This window comes from Micropterus salmoides, unplaced genomic scaffold (genome assembly GCF_014851395.1).
Source record: "Micropterus salmoides isolate LMB-PRFRI ecotype aquatic unplaced genomic scaffold, ASM1485139v1 Ms_hic_scaffold_21, whole genome shotgun sequence".
NCBI classification, from domain to species: Eukaryota; Metazoa; Chordata; class Actinopteri; order Centrarchiformes; family Centrarchidae; genus Micropterus; species Micropterus salmoides.
In genome coordinates, this window is record NW_024041262.1 from 11,562,379 (window position 1) to 11,586,432 (window position 24,054).

General features: G+C 39.4%; 7 protein-coding genes across 9 annotated transcripts; 4 read left to right on the forward strand and 3 right to left on the reverse strand.

Moving 5' to 3' along the window:
• Window positions 1-319: 319 nt before the first annotated feature.
• tsr3 (TSR3 ribosome maturation factor) lies at window positions 320-3,889 on the reverse strand. The gene is made up of 6 exons (XM_038735100.1): window positions 3,502-3,889; window positions 2,837-3,047; window positions 2,336-2,529; window positions 2,052-2,219; window positions 1,315-1,369; window positions 320-743 (listed from the first exon to the last, which is right to left on the reverse strand). Exons 1-6 carry the CDS (start codon window positions 3,620-3,622, stop codon window positions 524-526), a joined length of 969 nt encoding a protein of 322 aa, XP_038591028.1. The 5' UTR covers window positions 3,623-3,889; the 3' UTR covers window positions 320-523.
• Window positions 3,890-3,966: 77 nt separating this feature from the next.
• gnptg (N-acetylglucosamine-1-phosphate transferase subunit gamma) lies at window positions 3,967-6,598 on the forward strand. Of its 2 annotated transcripts, none has more exons than XM_038735103.1 (11): window positions 3,967-4,110; window positions 4,295-4,349; window positions 4,440-4,507; window positions 4,670-4,724; window positions 4,816-4,899; window positions 5,001-5,094; window positions 5,323-5,437; window positions 5,525-5,607; window positions 5,837-5,965; window positions 6,087-6,153; window positions 6,258-6,598. In XM_038735103.1, exons 1-11 carry the CDS (start codon window positions 4,044-4,046, stop codon window positions 6,335-6,337), a joined length of 897 nt encoding a protein of 298 aa, XP_038591031.1. In that variant the 5' UTR covers window positions 3,967-4,043; the 3' UTR covers window positions 6,338-6,598. The 2 variants fall into 2 exon arrangements, with proteins under 2 accessions (XP_038591031.1, XP_038591029.1); XM_038735101.1 differs by having other exon boundaries at window positions 3,968-4,110; window positions 6,072-6,153.
• A 963-nt stretch (window positions 6,599-7,561) lies between these two features.
• On the reverse strand, window positions 7,562-16,986 carry LOC119915546 (uncharacterized protein C7orf50 homolog). Its single transcript, XM_038735105.1, has 6 exons — window positions 16,833-16,986; window positions 16,208-16,359; window positions 16,022-16,123; window positions 8,714-8,925; window positions 8,421-8,502; window positions 7,562-7,939 (listed from the first exon to the last, which is right to left on the reverse strand). The coding sequence occupies exons 2-6, from the start codon at window positions 16,343-16,345 to the stop codon at window positions 7,760-7,762; spliced, it is 714 nt and encodes a 237-aa protein (XP_038591033.1). The 5' UTR covers window positions 16,346-16,359; window positions 16,833-16,986; the 3' UTR covers window positions 7,562-7,759.
• Window positions 8,941-11,831, forward strand: LOC119915542. The gene is made up of 2 exons (XM_038735099.1): window positions 8,941-10,037; window positions 10,532-11,831. Exons 1-2 carry the CDS (start codon window positions 10,035-10,037, stop codon window positions 11,591-11,593), a joined length of 1,065 nt encoding a protein of 354 aa, XP_038591027.1. The 5' UTR covers window positions 8,941-10,034; the 3' UTR covers window positions 11,594-11,831.
• LOC119915540 (G-protein coupled estrogen receptor 1-like) lies at window positions 13,264-16,015 on the forward strand. Its single transcript, XM_038735098.1, has 2 exons — window positions 13,264-13,986; window positions 14,511-16,015. The coding sequence occupies exon 2, from the start codon at window positions 14,669-14,671 to the stop codon at window positions 15,824-15,826; it is 1,158 nt and encodes a 385-aa protein (XP_038591026.1). The 5' UTR covers window positions 13,264-13,986; window positions 14,511-14,668; the 3' UTR covers window positions 15,827-16,015.
• A 624-nt stretch (window positions 16,987-17,610) lies between the features above and the next one.
• Window positions 17,611-19,841, forward strand: cunh16orf91 (chromosome unknown C16orf91 homolog). 2 transcript variants are annotated; one of them, XM_038735109.1, is made up of 2 exons: window positions 17,611-17,831; window positions 19,326-19,841. In XM_038735109.1, exons 1-2 carry the CDS (start codon window positions 17,740-17,742, stop codon window positions 19,642-19,644), a joined length of 411 nt encoding a protein of 136 aa, XP_038591037.1. In that variant the 5' UTR covers window positions 17,611-17,739; the 3' UTR covers window positions 19,645-19,841. The 2 variants fall into 2 exon arrangements, with proteins under 2 accessions (XP_038591037.1, XP_038591038.1); XM_038735110.1 differs by having other exon boundaries at window positions 17,612-17,831; window positions 19,329-19,841.
• Window positions 19,842-20,159: 318 nt separating this feature from the next.
• On the reverse strand, window positions 20,160-22,106 carry h3f3d (H3 histone, family 3D). The gene is made up of 4 exons (XM_038735108.1): window positions 22,000-22,106; window positions 21,086-21,220; window positions 20,750-20,903; window positions 20,160-20,634 (listed from the first exon to the last, which is right to left on the reverse strand). The coding sequence occupies exons 2-4, from the start codon at window positions 21,211-21,213 to the stop codon at window positions 20,506-20,508; spliced, it is 411 nt and encodes a 136-aa protein (XP_038591036.1). The 5' UTR covers window positions 21,214-21,220; window positions 22,000-22,106; the 3' UTR covers window positions 20,160-20,505.
• Between the last annotated feature and the right edge of the window lie 1,948 nt (window positions 22,107-24,054).

The window sequence follows — 24,054 nt, forward strand, 5'->3', positions numbered from 1 at the left end:
GCCACATTTACAACCTACTGAACTTCATCTTGCTGATCAGGGACTGACGGCAGCAGTTCTTGATATAATAACGCAATAAACTTACCCTTCAAACTGTCTTTACGCCAGTCTGTTATAGATCGACTAATAATTCATTACTCCGATGATTATCTACAAGTCTTTTACACACACATTTAACAAAAAGTTTTGTGTACATGCAGTCTGAATTCACACAGCACACAAGTTTGCGTTTACTGATCACCTCTTTATATATGTAAGCATGTGTATCCAACCCGAAACTGTGAAAACTCCTGTATCCCAACATACACCTCAAATTAAATTAAGGTTGCACATATTCTTTTATTCGTTCTGTTTACATAAAAAAAACATACAATGTTTTGTATAATTTTCTTATTTTTTTAGATACATATACAAAACCGGATATTCCCAGAATAGCCTTCAGTTTATGCATCATCAGTCATCAGCGTTGAAAAATATATGCCAGTCCTTGTAGTAAAATAATCCATGGCTGAAATATTTTAATTTATTGGGATGACTTTGGTTCAGTCTCTGCCTCTTCCTCGTGATGATGTGAAACTGTTCTTGACTCATTGTTGCTTTCTGTTTTTACATCTTCTGCTTTATCTTCGTTTTCTTCTGCTTCTTCGTTTTTTTCTGCTTCTTCTTCATCATCCTCATCATCCACATTTTCGTCATCCTCTGAAGCGTCCGTATCCTCACTAGAATCATTATTTTCTGGTGCACTACATACAGAAATGACAGTTTGGGGAACCATACCAATGGAAAACAAACTATGAATGCAACATGCTTTTAAGAATATTTGGTATTTTCCCAGCAATATTGGCTTATTGGGTTAAGTGGGTAAACTTTATATTATTGAAAATTTAAAAGTTGTATCAGGTGGCATATTACAAACTAAAGACTGCAGATTCTAAAGCAGTAACATTTTTGTATCAGTACTGATAATTCAATCAATCTTTATTTTTATAGCACTTTTCATACAAATACATGTAACACAAAGTGCTTCACGCTACAGAGTCATTTAAAAACAACAGTAATGTAATAGTACCACCCCATATAAAACCCATAAGCCCAACCCTCCAACCACAAATAAGCACCTGGGAAAAACAGAAGATCAAGCCCAAGCATCAATCCCCGCCACCCCCGAAACACTAAAATCCCAGGACCCCAATAATTAAATTATCAACATATACATCAGTACAATATTTGCAAACAAATATCTGAGGGATTATCTCATTTTTATATAAGAATATTAGAAATGAAATGCCCTCATGAGTAATATTAAATGCTTACCACTGACGTCTGTTGAGATTCCTACATTCTACTCCTGAGTTAACATCAAATGGATCTGTGAACGAGATGGATGAATGGCTTTCGTTAATTAGAAAATTGCTTTAACCACAGAGATCATAACTCAGCAACAAAATGCATCCTTCTCTGTTATAGGGACACTTTTCCAGAGATGCTGGAAACAATTAGCCTGGCTCCAGACTTCTGATTCACTGCCCACATCTACAATTTGCTTAACAATTCAAATAGAATCAAATTAAATCAAAACCAAAAGAACATAGTAAAGCAAAATGGCATTTACGTTTGATTATTGATTATTAGTCTAGGAAACAATGCAAGGAATGTTCACATCAGTGTTTAAAATTAGATAACAGAACACTGAACTCTATTCATAAAATCATATTTGTAATTCATGAAGCTTAAAAGCCTTAAGAACAATAATTTATGATTTTCAAATCCCAACAGTCCAGTCCAGAGACCAGTGTTACCCCAATAATAATTTAGCAGTGGTGAGTCAGAGTGTTGGAGCAACTATGAAACACAATAAAATGATTATATTTTAGCTTTAATAATAAAGTTTAATACATTTTAACTATTTTAGGGCTACATGAAGCCAAACCAAGACTAAAATAAGGACAGATGTGGGATTAAAACCCAGATTACCCCAACCAGCTCTGCTACACAATTATGTTAGAAAAAACACTAGATAAAACACCCAGTTTATTTCTCCCCCATTTTACCAAAGTCCTCCTCCTCCGGTTTAGACTTGAGAAAATCCTTTTCTACAGACAGCAGCTCTTCCTCTGACTGGCAAGCAGCATAGCGGTCCAGCAGAACTTTATTGAGATCCAGAAACACTGTCCCCCACTTGAATTTCCTCAACAAGAGCACTGCTAGTTCTTCGAAACCTGCAAAGAATCAGATACATGCATGTTGGAGTTTCACTGCTTTAACTTTATAATAAGTAACTGAATAAAGAAGGCAGTCAGGAAGACAATACAGTACTGAAGCTAAAAAACCTCACCTACAATGCAGAATGTGGCAGCAAAAGCCTCAACACAAGATAACTTGCAGGGCTTGCCGTAGTTGACAGGGTTTGCAGCTACAAGGTACGGCAGCAACCTGGGATGAGTTCCAACCATCTTATTGAACGGAGTCTCCTCCAGTTTGGCCCAGGAACAATCGATCACTGCTAACCCACTTCGAGCCACAATCTCTCTGTGCATAAAGGTCCGGACAAAACGTTTTCTTAATCACAAACTATTTCATTATTATTTGATCACACTGAGAGATGTTTTAAAGAAAGTCACAGGAAAGAAAACAATCATTAACATCAACATAATTTTGATAATCAATAAAATTATAGATTAAATTATTAACTGATCAATCTAAAGAATAATCTCTGGATGAACTGTTACATGTGTGTTACATTTGTTTAGTGAATCATCACGTTACGTTTTAATGATTCTTTGAAGGCTAGCTGCGATTTCAATAGGTGTGGTGTGGATGACCTAACTCTACACACCTGTCTGCTGGAGTCACATACTTTGTGCCCATCGGACTCAGAATGAGTCCGTTAAATCTCTGATTGAGGCGCAGGTTTCGTACAAAGCCCTTGCGTACCAACTTTCTGCCGGTACAACGTTTGGGATCACAGTGACCTAGTTCCCACATGGCAAGTGGACAAGGCAGTTTCACCTGAGGGGCCTCAGCTCCCTCCTCTATGTGAAGGGTTGCTGAAAAACAAAAGAGTACAAAGTTTACATTATTCTTACAGTTTCTTTAAGGACTTTCATTTTTAAAACTTTGCACTTTCTCCTCAATGACATCAATCTATAAGCAATTAATTACTATTTACTAAGTATATTACTATGGCATAAGTTAACAGAGGGCTTTCATATTTAATATCAGAACATCTGAAAAGAACATTAACAGCCAACATTATTTCAACCATTATATTATAACCTTAAGAGTTTGATCCAGCAAGGCCTTATGGCCCTGTAAAAAAAACAGTAATGTCATGTAAATCCTGCTCTTCTACTTTAGATACCTGTGTACATTTGTCCTTTGCAGAATATTTGATTTAGCATTTTTGATAGAATTGTTTGTTAAATCTTGGCCTTGTAGCCCACATGTAAAATATGAGGCAGTTGAAAAATAGTTTAGTTTCAAATACTCATTGCATTTTACCTTCAAAAGCAGTGTGCATTTCTTCTGTAAAGGTCTCCAAGGATTTCCCCTTCATTTTATGCCTTTTGTCTTTGCCCTTGTTGTCGGGGCGCACAAACTTGCCCTGTTTCTTTCGTCCCATGTTGCAACCAGTGGACAGCTACTTAGTTATGTTAGCTACAGTCAGATGACAGCTTGCATTAAAACTATCCAGCATTTGTTTGCGTGGTTTACTCTGACATAAGCTAGCTAACGTCCTAGTAGCTAGCTATCCCACTGGCAGCATGTCAGTTCACCTCGTATTTTATCTACGCGTTCACAACTTAAAATTTCAAAGCTATAATCACAATACAACTAGCCCTGAACTGCTTATGTAATTAATTAAACTACAGAATGGCCTTGGCTACTTTCTATCGTGGAAAGCACGCCGTAGTCAAAGAAGCAAACAGCGCATGCTCACATCTTATTTTGATCAGGTGACCTGTCATCTGACGAACTACCAACAAAGCAGGAAATGTAGCTGAAACATCCAGGAAGGCAGTTTAGTCGCTGAAAAATCAGCCATGTACTGTTTATGTAACGGTATACAAACTTTATTAAGGCTGTGGATGGTCTGCGTATCCTTATTCAGTAAGTGCTTACATCCTCCGCTGAGTGCATTTAGTTTAAATGTCACAGTAATACCAAACCAGATGCGCTAACTCCTAGAAGCGTCTAAACTGCCGTAAAACCATAAGAAGAAGAACCAGATGCGCTACATTATTAATGTGTGCTAATTGAGTTGAGTCTGATGTGAGTTTGTTTTTGTACACAGTAAACCATGGATTCGCTGGTAAAATGAAGATAGTCGAGGAGCCAAACACATTTGGGTTTGTCAAGCAAAACCATATCTGTCACAGTGTGCATCGTGTTGACTGTTGCATCTTTCTGACTCATTTTCTCTGTGTCTCCGTGTTTAGTTTGAATAATCCTTTTCTGGCTCAGGGAAGCAGATTGCAGCCTAAAGTGACTCCGTTTCCAGTATCTGGTAAAATAGTTCCACATGATTTAAAGCCTATATTTTATTTAATAATGTGTTTTAAATGTCATGAAGGAAGTGAGCTAATCAGTTGACTGAAAGTTATCAAGAGATTTTCTTCAACCAATCACTGAATTCACTGATTATATCAACACTAATGTCTTTCTCAAGGCCCTGCACATCTTCATCAGCTTGCTGGAAAGTGCTTCAGTTTCACAGAGTCAACGTACGTATTTTATGCTGATCGTTGGATTCATGCATGTCACATCAAAGTGTCTTAAAAAATAATTGCATTTGTGTGCCTTGTCATTTTGCAGATATAGATATGAGTTCTGTCCATTTCACAACATCACACAACATGAGCAGTCATTTCGGTGGAATGCCTACAGTGGGATACTAGGGTAAGATGCAGTTATCTTACCTTACACTACCTACCTGTTATCGTAAATCTCAATATGTGAACGATTTGGCAATATGGCAGCTTTTTGTGTGTTCCTAACAGGATCTGGCAGGAGTGGGAAATAGCAAACAACACTTTCACAGGCATGTGGATGAGAGACGGGGATACTTGTGGAACCAGAAACAGGGAGACAAAGGTTAATGGGGTTTTAAATGTTTAAACACATTCTGGTTTTTATTTATAAGCATTTAGGGGTGCCCACTGGCTTTGTTCAATGTCCAGTTAAATAACACTTTAGGAGATAATGAATGAAACCCACATCAGCAAACTCATCAGATGATATTTAACTACAACACAAAATCGTCATCACATTTAAATCACCAATATGGACACGTGTACCTTGTTTCTTGTCATTTTTCTGTAGGTGATTCTTGTCTGCAGTACGAGCAGCAAGCTTGCCCAAGTCTCAGAGCCCAGTACTTGTGTGTACTCACTAACCTTTGAGACCCCACTTGTTTGCCATCCACATTCTCTTTTAGGTAAGACAAAAGAAACATCTTACAGCACAAGTCAGCAGTAAATCAGTATTATTAGTGATTCCTTATCCTTTCTATGTTCTTTTTAAGTGTACCCAACACTGAGTGAGAAGCTGCAAAGGGAATGGGATGAAGCTGAGCAGGCTCGCTATGAAGGCCTTATTACTGAGCAGGTAAAGACCTTTTTGGCAGATAAAACGGCGTAACTGGCTTGGTCACTTGCAAGCTTATTAAACTGAGGCGTCCTTAAGATTCCCAGAGTCATTCAAACACATAAGTATAGTCCTTCTTTGCATTTGCATTGAAATGTCTACAGTAATTTACATTTAAATCTAAGCTTTTTTTCAGAGTACTTGTTTTACTACAGTTTAGTCATTTACACGCAATGTGTGTTTGCTGCAGGGATACAGCAATCTTCTGAGGGATATTTTTGGGGATGCTGGTCTCCTGAAGAGCCAGAAAGTGAAGATAAAGCTGCCAGAAGTTGCAGTTGATTCAGAAACACACAACTCTTTACAGAAATGTACAGAGGTATGTATATTCACATACTCTTCCAAATAACAGCATACAAAATCATGTATATTACTACAATACTGCTTAAAATGTGTGGCAGAAATTTTCAATATATTTTATACAGAATTTCCAAAAACAGAGAGAAGAGATTGAGAGACTGCGTGCTCTCCTCACTCAACATAATATTTCTTTTGATTCAAATCAAAGTAAGTGAATTTATTGGGACTGCCTTTGCTCATTACACTATTGTAACTCAAGTAACTTTTTGGTAACTAACTAAAGTAACTTTTTTGTGTTCAATATGTCCCAGATGAAGCAAAAGGCACAGTGAGTGTAACAGTTAAGGATAAACACCTTAGGGGGGACAACGGCCTCATTGATCTGCAGTGAAAATCTCCCAGAGCAAGTCACCTTCTCCATTTCAAAGCACCTGACTGGATCTGAAGATTTTGTTGGTCACTGTGAGTGACACAGACATTCGTTGGACAGTATTGCCATCACCAGTGACACTGAGAAACTGAACTCATTTGTGGATTACACTTTTTACAGGCATTGGGACACTTAGCTGGCTCTCTCCAGGAGAAAGGATAATCTTGCTAATAAATCACATTCTGTAAACATGTTGAGAAATAAAAATGGTTTTAAAAATTATTTAGAGGGGATACAAGTTTAATGTGTTCATGTCTCAACATTTGGTTCTTCTGCAGGTTCATAAATTCTTTACAAGAGAAAAGGAGTCCCTAAAAACTGTTACATGTGAAGACTTGTACTAGTTTCATTAAACAACCATGGTATTTTTCACGTGTTTTTCAGGTAAAAGTGATCAAATAAGCTCATGGTGTTATTTATGTGTGTGGATTGATACAGTGAATGTATCTCTCTCTGTAATCACTATGTTATTTATCAATCTATCTATATCTACCTTTGGAATATTAAGTCTGTATTTGGGTACATTTTTATAAATCCAGGAATTGATATCACCAGCTTTCACCCACATATAAAGACTCAGTTTCCTTCCTGAAATGTTTGTAACCTGAATTAAGAGTTTAAACATGTGCCTATGTGGTGCAGGAGGCCTACATTCTCCCTGACCCTGCAGCCACAACTGGCAGCTGCACCAATACCTACCGTCTGTTCTGGGCATAGAGGAGACATGATTTAGGGGCACAACAAAGCTTGGCTTTATAAATAGTATGTAAAAGCACAAATGTGGTTTAGTTTAAGAATGGGTTTACACAATCCCAAATATAATTAGTTGTAAAACCAAAAAGCAGGTTTGTAATGATTATAGTGGATGAGAAAAGTTATCCTCATCAGTGACGTCACAGACGATGGGCTCTGACGGGCACAGACATGTCTCAACTACAAACATTCCTGGGACTTTTAAGTCCAGCAGTCTCTCAGCTCTTCGTTCCATCTTTGGGGATTTATATCTCTCCTTATCTGTAAATGATGGTGAAACTAGACTGAATTCTTTAAATTTGGAGTTGGAAAAAGAAGTGAGAATCAGCTACTGTGTAACTTGTAGTAAAAATGTACTTCACTGATTACTAGCAGGCAATAATGCACGCAAGTAATGGAAAGAAATGGGAAAGAAAAAGTAACGTAGACACATTTTAGATTAGAAAATGTGAGCAATACTGGTAATTTAATCAAAACAAATACTTTCCCTAAAGGACTGTTCCTGAAAATTACATATAAAACAAAACTTTTTAGTCCTTGCTTGAGACCAGGGCATTAATTCAGTCCACTGATCAACAAACATCAGTCTTTTTCTGGTGGACCTCATGCCTTTCCCTGATGGTGGTGGGTTCAGGAGAGCAGCTGGATAACTTCTTTGGCTCTGTGCGCCCTCTGCTGGACAACTGTGTCCTCTGGCGCTTGTCCCGACTCTTCAACCAGGGCTAAGGCCTTCTGCACTGTGGTGTCTTTGGCTGCTCCACGAAGCCCCTCCAGGTACTCGAGCAGCAAGGAGAACTTCTCATCTGGAATCTGAGAATGAGTATTTTGATGCTGTCCATTAGTTTAAATATATAATTGTTCTTATATTATAATCAAGCAAGTAAGTAAATAAATAGTAGTTTTTTGTAGTAAATTTACAGGATATTGTACTTCTAGAAAAATGTCATTCTAAAAACCAGCACAAGGGAACATATTGAAATGTATATTTAGGGCACTTTCATAAAGACTGACAGTACAAGAACGGCATAAATTGAGTGAAATTATTTAGAAATACTGAAACATTTCTATTTTACAGAAGTGTTTGTAACAGCTCAAACATGCTATATTCACAAAATACTAAAACATTTTGCAAAAGTCAGTTTTAACAAACATGTCACACTTACTGAATGGAGAACCGAGTGGGTGTAACTCACAAACTAACAAAACAGGAACACAGCTCTGAGGTCAACAACTCCTTCACTCAGCTGAGGAAAAACCCTCGTCATACAGTGCTCACATGGGTTAATTTTACCTTTTCGGAGTTAAACATGTGCTGCAGTAACCACGTCTGCCTGGTCTTTTGGAACTTCCACTTTGTTCGGGTTTCAGCCCAGCTGCGAAGAAAAAACAGAGCAATATGATGGCATGAATATGAAAAGTAAAAGTAAATATTGCATGTGTGCAGTGTTTTTGAGCCATCTACCCCTTGCTTCCAGGTTAAGTGATACAGATATTGGGTTGCTTTGGACCTATGGTTTCTTATGTAAGAAATGACATCATCATAGGCAGGGGACCTGTCCTATACTAAGTAAGAGTGGCTCTTACCAGGTGAGGTAATCTAAGGCCTGCTGAGGTGCACTGGGTCCAGCTGTTTCAGTTTTCTCTGAGGTCTCTCCCTCAGCTTTAAGCCTCTTCTTCTCCTCCTTTTTCAAGATCTTCTTCATCTTCCTCTCCAGGACCCGCTTCTCCTCGGGACTCAAGTCCTCCTCTCCCTCCAGCTCATGAGTCCCCTCTGGGCGACAGGGCGAATCTGAAATCTGTCACACCAAATCAAAACAAAATGTCATGGGAGTTATCTACCTTGACAGACCTTCCTTTGTAGGCCCTTATCATGTTCTGTGTTTGTGTAAAACCACAAACATAAAACATTCCTAAATAACTCACACTGACTGTGATTAAATGATAAGAAACATGTTGGAACCATATGTTCATATTGGGTGTACATATGTGTGCCATTTCTTGCTAATTTCCTATTTTACAGTTTTCTGGGTTAGTGCAGACCTAATCTTTATTTCTTTTGACTGAACAATAATGGTAACATTTTGTTATTCTAAGAATAAAGACATATGAAAGCTAAACACTATATTGGATCATTTCCTGTTGCGCTGCAGCTCAGAGGGACGTTTCCTGTATCTACAGCCTTATGAGTTCTGCATCACACTCATTTATAGTGTGTGGTAAAGTTTACTGTGCTGCACAACATCCCTTCAGCGTTGCATTCAAAGCACTCACGCTTGCTCGATTTTAAAAATAACCTCTCTAGTCTGCTTTTTGCCCAATCATACATTGTAGTAACAGAAACGCAGTTGTTGTGCGAAGGAAAATTGAATCAAAACCAAAAACTGGATTTCAGTTGCCTTACAGGGGAACAAAAATACCACAAGGAAAAGAAAATTAATGTTTTCACTTTGTAATATGATGAAATTGAGTATCTGGCTCCCCATTTGTCTGCAGAATAATTTCTTGTTATTTATTAAAACTTACTCTATAGAGAAATAAAGAATCAAATTTAAGTCAATTTACTTCTGTAGTCAGTAACCACAGAAAAAAACTGCGTTTAAACTGTGTTTAGCTCAGAGAGGAAGTTAAACAAGGGACTCAGTATGCTCTCTGATTGAGCGGACCTCAGTCTGCATGGTGATAAAAAAAAAAAAAAGAAACAGGGAGGGGAGGAAAAGATTTTGATCACATGGCCACGAAGTCATTCTGAAAGTATGCTGGCAGGGTATTGGCCACAGAAATATAAAAGTCCTTCACAGTGAGCTACCGTGTCTATATAGTGAGCATCATTTTCAGAGCTTTGAGTCAACCAGCAGAGTCGGGCTGGTGGATACAAAACAGAGACGAAAGGGTGACGAAAGCAAAAATGGTAAGTGGAAACATATGTTTTTACTGAGCAGGCAGTTCCTCAAACAGGAGCAGACGAAGACTGGCAACAGGGACAAGAGGTCGCACAAACGATTTTAGAGAAAACTATTTCAAACAAATCTAGTCAGCACAATATTTATATATATTTAGAGATCTATAATGATGACTTCTAGTTAAGTTCATATTTTACCTCAACGTTGAGTTCATTTAGAAAGCAAAAGTAGATATGTTGAGTATGTTCCTGTGGAAAACCCATTTAATGATTCATAGGCTGAGGAATAGTAAATATATATAATAAATAAATAAAAAAACAAGCAAGGTAGTTCTTAACAACACATTTCCAACTGTTAATACTGAATTCACAAATTATCTGAACTTTTCTGGTGGTTCACTAGATTTCTGTTCTTCCCCCGATGGGAGGAAATACTTGACAAACAGCAGTGATGCTTAAGAGGGCAGGATTTCATCAGTGGGTGTTTTCTCTTTCATTTCCAGTCTAATCAAAGCCTTGACCTGTCGACCACTCAGAGGAGCATCACGCCTCCATTCTCCAGCAGTTACACCATCTGGTACAACACCCCCACTTCAACAGTCTCTTCTACCTCTCAGTTAGACATCATTGCAGCGAATGACATAACCTCCAGAGCAAACTATGTCTACAGTTTCTTGGCTGGGCTAGGCTTCATCGCAGGCTGCTTCGTGCTCTACAGCTTCATCCAGACGTACAGAGCCCAAAGACGGCTGGCCTGGCTCGACTCCCTGCTCTGGGCCTTTTGTGGCTTCCAGCTGCTGCTCTTGCTCCTCTCTCTCCACGCTGTGGCCTACAGACCGGACTACATGAAGACCACAGGTTTGGGCTGTGCTGCTCTCTCCTTCACCATCAACACAGTCTCTCTGTGCGGCCTGCTGGTCTTAGTGTTAATGGCTTATGTCCTAACCCTGGATCCACCATCCCACGCCCTACTGAGGAAGCCTGGGGTGTGTGCAGCTCTGGTGATCCTGACTTCTGTCTTGATTTGTCTGCTGCTGGCTGGGCTTCGTGGACCGAGCCAAGCAAGTCTGCAGGAAGAGGACAAATGTTTTATGGATCTAGTCTCTAATGATGTTTCTTATGCAGCCGCTAGGTTGAGCCTGGCTTTTTTGATTCCCTACATCTTCCAAGTAGGACTTCTGATAGGTGGCTGCGTCCGGCAGTGGAAATCTAAAGGCCGTTTTCTCTCCGGCTCCGAGGAGGGTCCGGTGTTCCTGACAGTCACCATGGTCATGTTCTTCTGCCACCTCTTCTACAGCGTGGCGCTGGTGAGAGGAGCACAACTAAAAACGCTGGGCCATCTTGAGCGTGCGTTTCTGAGCGTGGCTGAGTTTGTTTTGTTCTCAGGCAGCAGTGCCAGCCTGCTGCTCGTGCTGCTCATGCACAGGCCGTGTCGAGAGAGTCTCCGCGGAGTGTTTAGGCAGCTGAGGGACTGCTGTCGGAGCACAGGGCACACGCAGCCCAACAGAAACATCATAGCTCCCCACATTGAGATCACAGACACGTTGCAGGACATAGAGTCATAGAGGACAAGAACCCTCTCATCTCTGAGAACAGAACTCTTCCAATGGATCAAATTAAAGACTATTGACACATGACGTATTAGACATTTTCTTAATGTAACTTCAACGCTTTTGCTGTTTCTCTTAAGTGACAATGTAAATGTTTTTACATACATGCATCTTCTTTATAGTGTCTCCCGGGACTGAAAGTTATTGTACATTTTTATTTTACAAAAAAATAAATGTTTTGCTGTACATCCTCTAGACTCTGCAACAAGTTGTCCTTACTGTTCTTATAATAACATTGTTTGCATACACTTCTCACAGCTCTTAGACAACTTTTTTTTTTTATTAGGAAACAGACTCTGTTTGCATTAACATGATTTGTACCAAAGCCCATTTAGACAAAATCCCTGGAAAAACCTCTGCAATCCCCATAATGCCAGATAGGAAAGATTTAGTCAAGGAAAATAAAAGTCACATTCTAAGTTTAGGCCGGCAGTGTAAATATTCTTCATGGAACCATTTTTCAGCCTCTAAAGAACCAAAACAAGCGAGACAGGTCAACTTTAAATTTAATTTGAAGAAACTAATGGGCACCAGTTCTAGGAATAACTGACCTGCATGGATTACATATTGCCTCGGTGCCAACACAGAGTGACACATAAGAAAATTAATACAGGAACAGGGTTGCATACAGTGCCTTGCGAAAGTATTCGGCCCCCTTGAACTTGTCGACCTTTTGCCACATTTCAGGCTTCAAACATAAAGATATAAAACTGTAATTTTTTTGTGAAGAATCAACAAGTGGGACACAATCATGAAGTGGAACGAAATTTATTGGATATTTCAAACCTTTTTAACAAATAAAAAACTGAAAAATTGGGCGTGCAAAATTATTCAGCCCCTTTACTTTCAGTGCAGCAAACTCTCTCCAGAAGTTCAGTGAGGATCTCTGAATGATCCAATGTTGACCTAAATGACTAATGATGATAAATAGAATCCACCTGTGTGAAATCAAGTCTCTGTATAAATGCACCTGCTCTGTGATAGTCTCAGAGGTCCGTTTAAAGCGCAGAGAGCATCATGAAGAACAAGGAACACACCAGGCAGGTCCGAGATACTGTTGTGGAGAAGTTTAAAGCCGGATTTAGATACAAAAAGATTTCCCAAGCTTTAAACATCCCAAGGAGCACTGTGCAAGCGATAATATTGAAATGAAAGGAGTATCAGACCACTGTAAATCCACGAAGACCCGGCCGTCCCTCTAAACTTTCAGCTCATACAAGGAGAAGACTGATCAGAGATGCAGCCAAGAGGCCCATGATCACTCTGGATGAACTGCAGAGATCTACAGCTGAGGTGGGAGACTCTGTCCATAGGACAACAATCAGTCGTATACTGCACAAATCTGGCCTTTATGGAAGAGTGGCAAGAAGAAAGCCATTTCTTAAAGATATCCATAAAAAGTCTCGTTTAAAGTTTGCCACAAGCCACCTGGGAGACACACCAAACATGTGGAAGAAGGTGCTCTGGTCAGATGAAACCAAAATCGAACTTTTTGGCAACAATGCAAAACGTTATGTTTGGCGTAAAAGCAACACAGCTCATCACCCTGAACACACCATCCCCACTGTCAAACATGGTGGTGGCAGCATCATGGTTTGGGCCTGCTTTTCTTCAGCAGGGACAGGGAAGATGGTTAAAAGGCACTGTAAAATGTGGAGTCATTTGAAATATCAGGCCCAATTCACAATGTGTAAAATCACAGTGACAATACCTTCAGTTCCCCTATGTTAGTCTTTGTGGGAAAATTACAAAATCAATCAATGCAAAATGTGATGCATTACATCATTAACATGGTATATCATCTATAGGCCCAGACAGGTGCCTGTAAACCAAAACAAAAAGCAAAAGTGCAGCTAAGTGAACTATGTACGTGTTTTTTGAAGTGTGACTATTCCTGTCTGTCCTTCATTTTGTTTTGTGTAAATATACTCTTCTGACTTTGCTAGAAGTCCTCTGACTCCCGTATTTATTTGAACATTCTACAATCATAGACGTGTTCACACTTCAGTGCCGGTGTTGACAACCTGTGACCTGACAGTTATTTATGCAATACAATAAATCCATATAAAAAGTACATTGGGAATTATGATTACTTACTGTATTGCTAATAAACTGTACAGCTATGATGGGGAAAACATTTTTTCATGTTTGGCTAAAAAGATATGATTTGTGTGTTCGTATGTGTGTATGTTCCTGCATTGTGCATTTGTGTTTTCTGCTGTAAGTGGTGGGTGGCACCACAACAGTTCACTAGATTTTGTGCGACACTTGCGTTCATAGTTACCACGATAAGGACATGGAAGAGTAGAAGGACTGCAATGCCATGCAAGGAAACTTAAGTTTAAAAGGTAAGTTTAAGCTATCTCATATTAATGTCAAAGTATGTGTCACTAATTTATTTATTTCTAAGATACTTGACCTATAGGGTCTTATAGTTTTCAAATCAAAGCCACTGTATCTGTCCACTGCACCATTTGAGAGAGAAAACGGGACCAGACTTGAAGCAGGAAAACAAGGGACACTTTATCCTCATACTGAACTTCACTGTACACATGCACACATTTCAACTGCAGTGTCACATCTACAGCAGATTTCTAATATCATAATAAACTACATAGTTTTGTAACTGATCTTGTATGATGATCTAAGAGTGGGTATTATAATTCACATAAAAACAAGAAATATCCATTAATCCTAAATTGCTAAAAATGATTTACATCAGCAAATAAACAGTATATTCTGTCAGTCATTGATATTGTGCACAGATTTTTTTGCCTCTGGAAAGTCATTCAGACAAAATCTTGAGAAGGTTAAAACAAGCTGTTCTCTTATCTGCACTTCTCCGCTCTCTCTCTCTCTCTCTGGAATAAAGCTTGGGCATCAACTCCACCATATACACATCTAAGAAGACCACAGTGCAGACGGAGGAAACAGATGGCTCCACAGAGTCCACAGGGGCTAAAAACCCTAGGTATTCAAAGAACTATGGCAACTTAATGGTTAGCTTCTGCTAAAACTAGACCCACACAAATGTGCAATATGGAAATAATAACCATCACTGAGTATAACTTCACTTTTCGGGTAAATGACACACAAAGGGCAGTCATCTCTGATTTTCAGCGGGTGGCTTCAGAGAGCCATCAGCCTTACATTATTAGCCTCATCCTCTCCATCCTCTACACTATATTCCTGTTCCCCATCGGTTTTATTGGGAACATCCTCATCTTAGTAGTCAACCTGCACAATAGGGGCCGTTTGACAGCCCCGGACCTCTACTTTGTGAACCTGGCCGTGGCCGACCTCACCCTGGTGGCCGACTCTCTGGTCGAGGTGTTCAACCTGAAGCAGGGCTACTACGACATGGCCGTCCTCTGCACCTTCATGAACCTTTTCCAGCAGATCAACATGTACAGCAGCATCTTCTTCTTAACCTGGATGAGCTTCGACAGGTATGTCGCCCTGACCGGCTTCATGGGTCGCAGCATGCCGCGCGCACGCCTCAGCTGCTGCCTTGTCTGGGTGTCCGCATCTTTGTTTACCATGCTTCCTTTTGCTATCGCCCAATGGCAGCACGCTGGAGAACTCTACTTCTGCTTTGCCAACGTGACCCAGATTCAGTGGCTGGAGGTGATGCTGGGTTTCTTGCTGCCTCTCTGCATCTTGGGTCTTTGCTACTGGAGAATAGCACAGGTGCTCCAGAGGTGTGAGAGGGAGCAGGACGGCCCACTGCAGAGGCCTCGAAGGCAGAAAGCCCTGCGGATGATGTCAGCAGCTGTGTTTGTGTTCTTCCTCTGCTGGCTCCCGGAAAATGTGTTTATAAGTGTTCACCTTCTAAGAGGTGACACAGACGGTGGCACACTGCGGCAGGACTACCCCCTGACAGGTCACGCTGTCAGGCTGGCAGCCTTTTCTAACAGCTGCCTGAACCCACTCATCTACAGCTTCTTCGGGGAGACCTTTCAAGATAAACTGAAGCTTTTTCTCAAGCAGAAGAGCAGATGGGCCTGGCTGCACAGTTCAGCCTCAGGTAAATCCATGTATATACCAGTTGCAATCGCATGTAGCCATGCAACATGTGAAATACCAAGCCAGCCCACACAATTAAGCTTTCACATCCTTCCACAAACTGTTATACCCTCAAATAAATGCCAACTGCATACAGTAAGTCATACAGTTAATAACAGATAGATAACAGCATGTTTTCAGTTCCTTTAAACACCTTGTTTTCAGGACAAGGATTGACATACAAGACTTGTTTATTACCAGTACTAATAATGAGTTTTCTGTATGGGGCAACAGACATCAGCAGTCTGAGTTCACCTGAGGACTCACAGAAACCAACAACATAAAATGATGTGCACATTTTAAAACTAACATTCTTACCTCTGTTTGCTCTGTCATTTGTTTCTTTTTGCGTTTCTTTTCCTTTTTCTGTTTTTTATCATCCACTGGGATGGCCACATGAGGAACCTGTACTGGAGCCTCCTGAATTAAACAAACAATTATTATTTTTGTGAGCAATTTCAGGATGTGTCATCTAAAACAGGTACAAGGGACTGGGGTACATACCTCTATTTCCATCTTTCTCTTTTTCTTTTTTCTTTTAGTGTCCATCATTTCTTCCTCATGAACCTCGCTGGCATTTAAACTCAACTTCTTCTTTTTAGGCAGATACGCATCTGCTTTCAAAGATTTGACTTTTGCCATGAGATTATTTACTCCTAAAAAACAAAAACGTGTATTTGACTGATTTGAAGAACAGATAGGCAACACTGTGTTTAAAAGGTAAATACAATAAATCTTAAAGACTGAGGATGATTAGTGATAGTGTATTCTTCATTTGCTTTGATAACCATTTCATGACACTAACACAGAAAAATACAAGAACATATTGACCTGAAGTATTTCAACTGTATGTGAATAGCAACTGGACTACACGTACACATGCATGAACATCTCTTTATTCCCACCGTTATCCTACTATTGCTGATGTCCCCGTGCACCAGAATAAATAAAGGAATTTGCTCAATTTTACTGGCAAAACGTAAACAGTTGTTCCAGTCAAAAAACGCAAATGTTACGCTCGGTGCCATTATATCTACGGCCGCCGATTAAAAATGCTATACCCATTAAAATCTAATAATGGACCAAACATTTCGTTTATCACATTGCTCTTATATAAAATTGTACTTACTTGTGTAGCGAAAGAAAACGTGTTGAACTCTGGAGAGCACACAACAAGCATGGGAGCTCAACCAGGAAGTGATAGCTGTCTTTGTTTTGTGATTGGTCGACGGGTATGAACCATGATGTGACTGAATCCCTCGATGAGAAAACTTTGTAAACCTTCAGCATTTCTGGTACATTTATCCTACCAAAAAACGTGATGCGATCTGGAAAATGATGATGGTTAAGGGTTTAGAAATATTTATACATTTTATAGTAAGTACACAAAGGCTAATACTATAATATCGCATATTTAAAACACATAGTAGAATTTAATGCAGGATATAGTTATAGCGTAAAAACATAAAGCAGCTTGTACCAGTAATTGGTGTAATGTGCTTCTCAAGCCAAAGCATGATTTGAAAATGAGGTCCAGAGTTCATTATTGACTTTAGTAATCAGTAATCAGTTTCACCTCGTAGCCCATTAGAAGGTGACAGAAAATGGAAAGCATTTACATTTCCATGACAATTGGGCAAACTCTACAACTAAAGATCATGTAGTATGATTATATGATCGAAAACACCGGAGCAGTCACTAAAGTAAAATTGTCATGTCAAACGACATTACTTTTTTTTAAGCGTCAGTATTTAGGGAAATAAATAAAATACTTTTAATCCTCACATTAAATTAATAATAGCAGTATAACATAGTAATAATAATATTTTAATGGGATAGCATGACACATTCTGAGGACTGATTTCAGATGTTCATTTACATTTTAGCGGAACCGTCCAAACCAGCGTTCAACAGCGGCACGGAAGGCATTCCAGGTTGCACATCGGTGTGACCTAACAAAGGAGAGTTTTATAAGAAAAACCTCCAGTTTCCTTTACCTAACGCCGTGCGTCTTAAAAGATGACCAGTTGTCCGACATGTCTCCAGCAGCAGGACGAGTTTTCACCGGTCTGAGACGCGTTGCTTCCAGTCGAGGGATTTTTATTCACGACGCCACTTCGACCGTGAGGTGAGGATGAACGAACCAAGTAGACTCTGCAGTGTTGGTGCGCTTCAGTGACAAGGTTTTGATTGTAATACGCGTTACACTCAATTCTGTGACATACAGATTTTGTCACCTAATATGGAAATTTAAGACACTGCGTGTATTTGTATTACGGTCACTTTTAATAGCCAGGGCCTGTTAGCACAAATGGCGCTTCCATTGTATTTAGGTATGGCTTGATTACTGTTACCCAAAATATCTGACCCCACAGTCACAATTCAGTTAGGGTCACACATTTTGATATCCAATTATGTAACGTTCTCTCACTGTTTGATCAACCTTTTACCCTTTTATATCCTTACAGCATCTGAAAGCTTGTGTAATATTTCATTATGACACCTGTAGCAGTTGGAACTTGTTCATTTCATTATATTTAGGTACTGAGGAGAGTATAGACATAAGTAACGACCATACTAGCTTAAACACAGTATAAGTTTACCTAAATACTGCATGTTAATATACAACCCATATTACCCATTTTTCTGTTTGCCTACTGACAGTGATGTATAACTCTCTGTGTTCTTGGCATATATTGCATCATGTTTTAACTGCATCCCATGGTGAAGTTAATTTCACAATATAGTGGGCACTGCCAGCAGATTTGTTTAAGAATTCACTGTGAGTGGAGCAGCTGCAGGATTTGTCTCCATATGGTATCATCACTGTGTCCTGTAAACATCCTGGTCAACTACAGGGGTCACATCGATCGGACCGATATCAATATTGATATTTCAGTTTTAAAAAATCTAAACAGTAATATATTGTATTATTCCTATAAGGATATTATGACTATCCTTCAAATTTGATTATAAAAGGACTGTTGATGTTCTGAGTGTGACATCTTACATTTGAAAAGGAGACACTGTTTCTACTTTACCTCATACATATCTGTGCTGCAATTCCTCAATACTTATTGGCTGATACCAATCTATAAGATAATATTGGTCTATATATAGGCACAGTTTATTTACCAGGCCCATCTATAGAAATTATTTTTGTTTCAACTGCAATCCTGTTCAAAGTAACCTTGTGAGTTGTAAATCCACTGATGACAAGCATAGCAAGTCCAGTAGTGGAAGTATTCATTCAGCTCCTTTACTTAATTAAAAGGTAAAATAAAAAAAGTAGAAGTCCTACATTTTACTTCAATAAAAGTACAGACATAGTAACAGCAAAATATTTAAAGTTTAAAAATGTATTAAATAGGAGTATAACTTCACTTTTCAGGTAGGCCCCTTTTAATGTTACATTATCACAGATTATATTAGTAGGTTATAGAATTGTGTAAGAAGTATTTTACTGTTGTATAGTAGTTTTTATGTACACTGATACCATTTCTAATACACACTATACTGATATCTGAAGTCCCCATAATGCAAATACTGAAGTGAAGTACAAGTACCACTTCAGTAAATGGGGAAAGTCAGTCAGTTTAAACAGTATGTTCTTCTTTGTCAGCAGCCTGAACAGTGTGCGGCCCCTGGCTCTAAGCTCTCAGATGTCAGCTAAATCCACAGATGACCGCGAAGAGGTTAACAATGAGCCCATCAAGTTCTCCACCAGTAAAGCCAGTCACAGAACCTGGAAAGTTGAGCGCTCCTTGGGGAGCCAGTTTGAGCGGCCCTGGTGGAAGGTCCTCCCCATCAGCCTGTTGGCCTCTGGCTTCCTTCTGTGGTGTGCACTAAGAAACGAGACTGACATTGATGCAAAGCTGAACAAGGGCCTGTATGAGCACTTACCCGGCTTGCTTTCAGATGAAGGGGAGCAAAATAAATAAAGTTGACAAATGTGGGACTTCAGATGTACATATTTCTGGCTGTATTTATTTTCAGATGTGTCTGTAGCACAAACTAATTGCTCTGAAGGTGTAACAGTGAAGCCAAGTTATTCCAGCAAAAATGAAATCTTGACCATACATGCCTTTTGTCAAGTTTTAATTGATCACAACAGATTAAAATGCTTTGAGCCACTGAATTTGAGTCTAGTCTTTCTAGTGTACAGACATGTTTCTCATCTACTATAGACAAACTGCAATATTAACATCCGACTGGTGTTTCAAGTAGGGGGAATTTTACATGACAAACTAGTTTAATACCCATGATACTGTTCATCTCCATGCCATTATACAGTCCACTAAAGACTGGATAATGGCATGGGCGTTTACAGGCCAGGAAAGGAGCTGTGCAAGTTACATCTGAGTGAAATACTAAATTTGTGGTAGACCAATGATCTTATCTAAAGCATGTATATTCAGATATTAAGTCAAAAAGAAAACCCAACAAAACAAATTAAGGCCAAAAATTTGAGGTAGCGGAAAGTTTATTTACAGCACAAGAAATCCTATGACATGCACACAGGATAAAAAGATACAGATCCTAAAATAGATTTGCAAACCTGAGAAAGGCAGTGGAATATTGTTTTTCACCATTTACAGATATGAAGCTCAAGTCTACTGTGAATAGGACAGCTGGAGCAGAAAGTCAAGAGTGAGATGGAGAAAAAAAAAAGTACAAAAAGAAATGCCTGAAACTACAAATGACAAATTAGGCGGTACACATGCTGGTAATAGTTTCAAGATTTACAAAACAAACCCCAGTCAGTCCCACACATCCCCACACTAAAAAGATAAAATCAAAATTTATGCACGCTCTCCTCTAATTCGCCTGGCCAGCTGGATATCCTTGGGCATGATGGTAACCCTCTTTGCGTGAATAGCGCACAGGTTGGTGTCCTCAAACAGTCCAACCAAGTATGCCTCACTGGCTTCCTACAAGGGAAAGTATACACTTTTAAACAAACCGAGGCAAATAACTTTCTGAATGAACTGATCCAAAAAAAAAAGTGTTGAAAAACAAACAAAAAAAAAAAACCTTCCATCTCACCTGCAGAGCACCAATAGCTGCACTCTGGAAACGCAGGTCTGTCTTGAAATCCTGAGCGATTTCCCTGACAAGGCGCTGGAAAGGCAGCTTCCTGATGAGCAGCTCAGTGGACTTTTGGTACCGACGGATCTCTCTCAGAGCAACAGTACCAGGCCTACAACAAATGTGCCATTTTACAATGCAAGCCAGACATGTCAATTACACTACAAATTGAGAGCATAGACTTAATACATTAGTGTTTTGTTGCTTCTCAATCTTTACACATTGTAGCAACAGTAAATCACAATAGCCTTGCTAGTACCACCTCCGAAAACCTGATCCCTCCTGAACATGTACCTGTATCTGTGGGGCTTCTTCACTCCGCCGGTGGATGGCGCGCTTTTCCTGGCAGCCTTGGTGGCCAGTTGCTTCCTAGGCGCCTTTCCTCCAGTGGATTTACGAGCGGTCTGCTTGGTACGAGCCATACTTCACCTACGTGTTTGAAAACAAAAAGATGAGGCAAACAGGGAATTAAATTTCATAGTGCATGTTATTGTCACCGGTATTATTTACAGGACTGAACTGCTGCGAGGTAACGTGAAGGTTACAGCCCGTAGTCGCGTTTACATTGACACTCAGTTAATCCACATCCCTTAAAAACAAACGTTAATAATTGTAACGTTATGATACAGTTTCACCATTAACGTTTCTCAAAGTAGAAACAAAGAGCGTTAGCGGGAACTCGTCAAGTCAGTGGCGTGTTTTTTTAATATGATAACATTAGTGTATACCGTTAACAGTTCATACACCGCCAGTTTTAATTTAATTAAACGCTCAACGCTTCGCCACCATTAAGCTACAGGGGAAAAACACGTTTCTCTGCAAGCAAATTTAAAGCTAGCATGGATTGCTGCAAAATGGCGCCAGCTAGCCACCAGAGGTTTACAACAAAATTATGAGTGTTGCCACCTGAGACACTCGGATAAACAAGACGAATGAAGTAAGCCTTAGTTGTACGTTTAATTGTAATAACGCGGGTTTCTTGGTAAGTGAAGTTCGTACAGAGCACCTCAAGTGTAGTGAATGGTTAGCCAAGTGGCTAACGTGATAACGCGCCGTTTTGTTGTCACTCGGCTCACGGTTAACCCTCGTCCAACTGTATTTTAAAGTGTCTTAATGATCTGAAAACCACAGTACAACATACCGTTTATTACCATGAACACTGACTGTGAAAACACACAATACTGAAAGTGAAAACTCTTATACTTTACCTTTTTGTTTGTTTGCTGGGAAGACCGTGTCCTCTTCTTTCGTTTCTGTTGACTCTTTTAACCGAAGGGGGAGCAGCAGGAGCAATTTATAGTGTGAGATGAGCGGCACTTCAAGTCCCGCCTCTGAGCCTACAGGATTGGTCCAGACGCAAATCCTTGACGGAATGTGATTGGTGAAAGAAAGAGGCAGGGTCACTGCCTCTGCATTTGAAGTGTCTTCTTTTGAATTGTTCACATGGTTTTCAACATTTCATAGACCTGAATCAGCTTCTTCTTGTTTGGGCATTAGCTTTTGGTTCTACTTTCTTTGAATGTATCAGATGATCTCTGAAATACGGTGCTCACCGATCAAAACCCTTGTTTATAATTCAATGGAACGAAAGAGAACAATGCTGACCACATGCACAGAGGACATGCTATGTGTAGAAATAAGTAGGCCTATCTTCATTTTTAATAACTAAATGGATGCCGGGTTCCCCACGCCTCTTGGAAAACCTGGAAAACAGTTGACCAATTGTACAGTCATGGAAAACACAGTAAATGAGAGATAAAGTAAAATGTCCTGGGAAATCTTGCGATGTCCTGGAAAATCGTTTTAACATTATGTTGTTTTTTCGCTCGGTTCTGGTGCGGCAGACCCGCTCTGTCAACATCAGTTAACTTTTGATATTTGCACACATAAGAAGTAGTCCCAGTTCTTTGACTTGATGCCATATCAATACACCAAGATTGTTGTGAAGTTAAAAAAAAAAGTGGTGTTGTGTCTGAAATAGCTTAACATTTGTTTTCAGGCGAAATTGAAGGCTGTTATTTGTGTTGAGGCTTTTCATTTTTTGCTGTTTAGGTAGCAGTGGTTAAAATATCAATCATAAGAAAAGCACCACAGAACACAAAAGAAACAAAAACTTTCAATGGCAATACTATAAAATGTGTCATATGTCATAATTTCTACACATGTAATAGATGATTTCATGGATAAATTATGGCCACAGACTGCACATCTTTAAAGTCAGACTTCGCACAGAGGAACATATTAGTGTATGGCCAACTGGATCATCACTGAAATTATCTCTAGAAATCCCTGGATGGGGGGATGTGGTCAATGGCAGGTGATGAAGAATAAGTTAGACTCTATTAACAAAGGGGATATTTTATTTGGGGCGTAGTTGGGCTTACATACCTTCAGTGTTTGGCACAAGCCAGCTGTTTTAGGTGTCCTTACAATTACATTTGTCTATATTCTGAAATCTAAAAAAAGGCAAAAATAATCTCACTGCAGACCAAAGAACTGCTTCAGAGACTGCTTTAACTAAAGAAAAAGAAAAAGACATACTTTTTAAATCCCTCTGAGCACCACAAACAAATCCAGCATTGTGTTTCTGCTGACAGGACCTGGATGGATCATTCTGTTATTATATGGAGGGTGTCCTCAGTGCTTTCTTAGCTCAACTTTAGGGGACACCCCTGATAGTCCTGGGATCTGGTTAAGCATCAGGCAACAGGCCTATACGACACAAACAGCCTGATCATTTGTGTTTAAAGAAGAGGGTTTCAAGATCACCCAGTTCAGCTTGTTTCATTGTCTATAAAATGACCCTCAAGCCAGCTTTATTAGCATACAGTGATTACAGCCTTTGTGCGTCTTGTTTATTGTTGTCCTCTTTATTTTGCTTACACCTGTTTTTATATTTTCATAATTTTTCATAATATGTTTTTGTGGTGGATCTTTCAGGCAATGGAAGCTTAGTTTTCTATAGGTATAAATGAAACCTTATTTTGACATTTATTTGCAAGTTAATCTGTGGTGAGTGACCATATTTGCTTCTTTTATTTGTCATCTATGAAATACATCAGATCAGTCTGCAAGGTCTGCGTATTTATTTTTATCTGGTCATGGTAAAAAAAAAATATATATATATATATATATATATATATATATATATATATATAGGCCTATGAACACAAATGGACAAGTTCTGTGTCTATCAAGCTCAAACCACTCACTCAACCAACTGGGTCACGAAAAAAAACACCACCAAGCGGAACGACAAGCGT

What these genes read in the sequence shown, in the direction of transcription:
- cunh16orf91 (XM_038735109.1), top strand. Translation starts at nt 17,740, where the DNA reads ATGTCTCCAGCAGCAGGACGAGTTTTCACCGGTCTGAGACGCGTTGCT. An exon ending in GACGCCACTTCGACCGTGAG is followed by an intron (nt 17,832 to 19,325) that starts GTGAGGATGAAC and finishes CTTCTTTGTCAG; the next exon opens with CAGCCTGAACAGTGTGCGGC.
- LOC119915546 (XM_038735105.1), bottom strand. Translation starts at nt 16,345, where the DNA reads ATGGCAAAAGTCAAATCTTTGAAAGCAGATGCGTATCTGCCTAAAAAG. An exon ending in AAATGACAGAGCAAACAGAG is followed by an intron (nt 8,926 to 16,021) that starts GTAAGAATGTTA and finishes TTGGTGTGACAG; the next exon opens with ATTTCAGATTCGCCCTGTCG. An exon ending in ACATGTTTAACTCCGAAAAG is followed by an intron (nt 7,940 to 8,420) that starts GTAAAATTAACC and finishes ACTCATTCTCAG; the next exon opens with ATTCCAGATGAGAAGTTCTC.
- LOC119915540 (XM_038735098.1), top strand. Translation starts at nt 14,669, where the DNA reads ATGTGCAATATGGAAATAATAACCATCACTGAGTATAACTTCACTTTT.
- tsr3 (XM_038735100.1), bottom strand. Translation starts at nt 3,622, where the DNA reads ATGGGACGAAAGAAACAGGGCAAGTTTGTGCGCCCCGACAACAAGGGC. An exon ending in AATGCACACTGCTTTTGAAG is followed by an intron (nt 3,048 to 3,501) that starts GTAAAATGCAAT and finishes TTTGTTTTTCAG; the next exon opens with CAACCCTTCACATAGAGGAG. An exon ending in AATCTCAACAGACGTCAGTG is followed by an intron (nt 744 to 1,314) that starts GTAAGCATTTAA and finishes TTCTGTATGTAG; the next exon opens with TGCACCAGAAAATAATGATT.
- gnptg (XM_038735101.1), top strand. Translation starts at nt 4,044, where the DNA reads ATGTACTGTTTATGTAACGGTATACAAACTTTATTAAGGCTGTGGATG. An exon ending in GGTCTGCGTATCCTTATTCA is followed by an intron (nt 4,111 to 4,294) that starts GTAAGTGCTTAC and finishes TTTTGTACACAG; the next exon opens with TAAACCATGGATTCGCTGGT. An exon ending in GACTCCGTTTCCAGTATCTG is followed by an intron (nt 4,508 to 4,669) that starts GTAAAATAGTTC and finishes GTCTTTCTCAAG; the next exon opens with GCCCTGCACATCTTCATCAG.
- h3f3d (XM_038735108.1), bottom strand. Translation starts at nt 21,213, where the DNA reads ATGGCTCGTACCAAGCAGACCGCTCGTAAATCCACTGGAGGAAAGGCG. An exon ending in AAGAAGCCCCACAGATACAG is followed by an intron (nt 20,904 to 21,085) that starts GTACATGTTCAG and finishes CATTTGTTGTAG; the next exon opens with GCCTGGTACTGTTGCTCTGA. An exon ending in CAGCTATTGGTGCTCTGCAG is followed by an intron (nt 20,635 to 20,749) that starts GTGAGATGGAAG and finishes TTTCCCTTGTAG; the next exon opens with GAAGCCAGTGAGGCATACTT.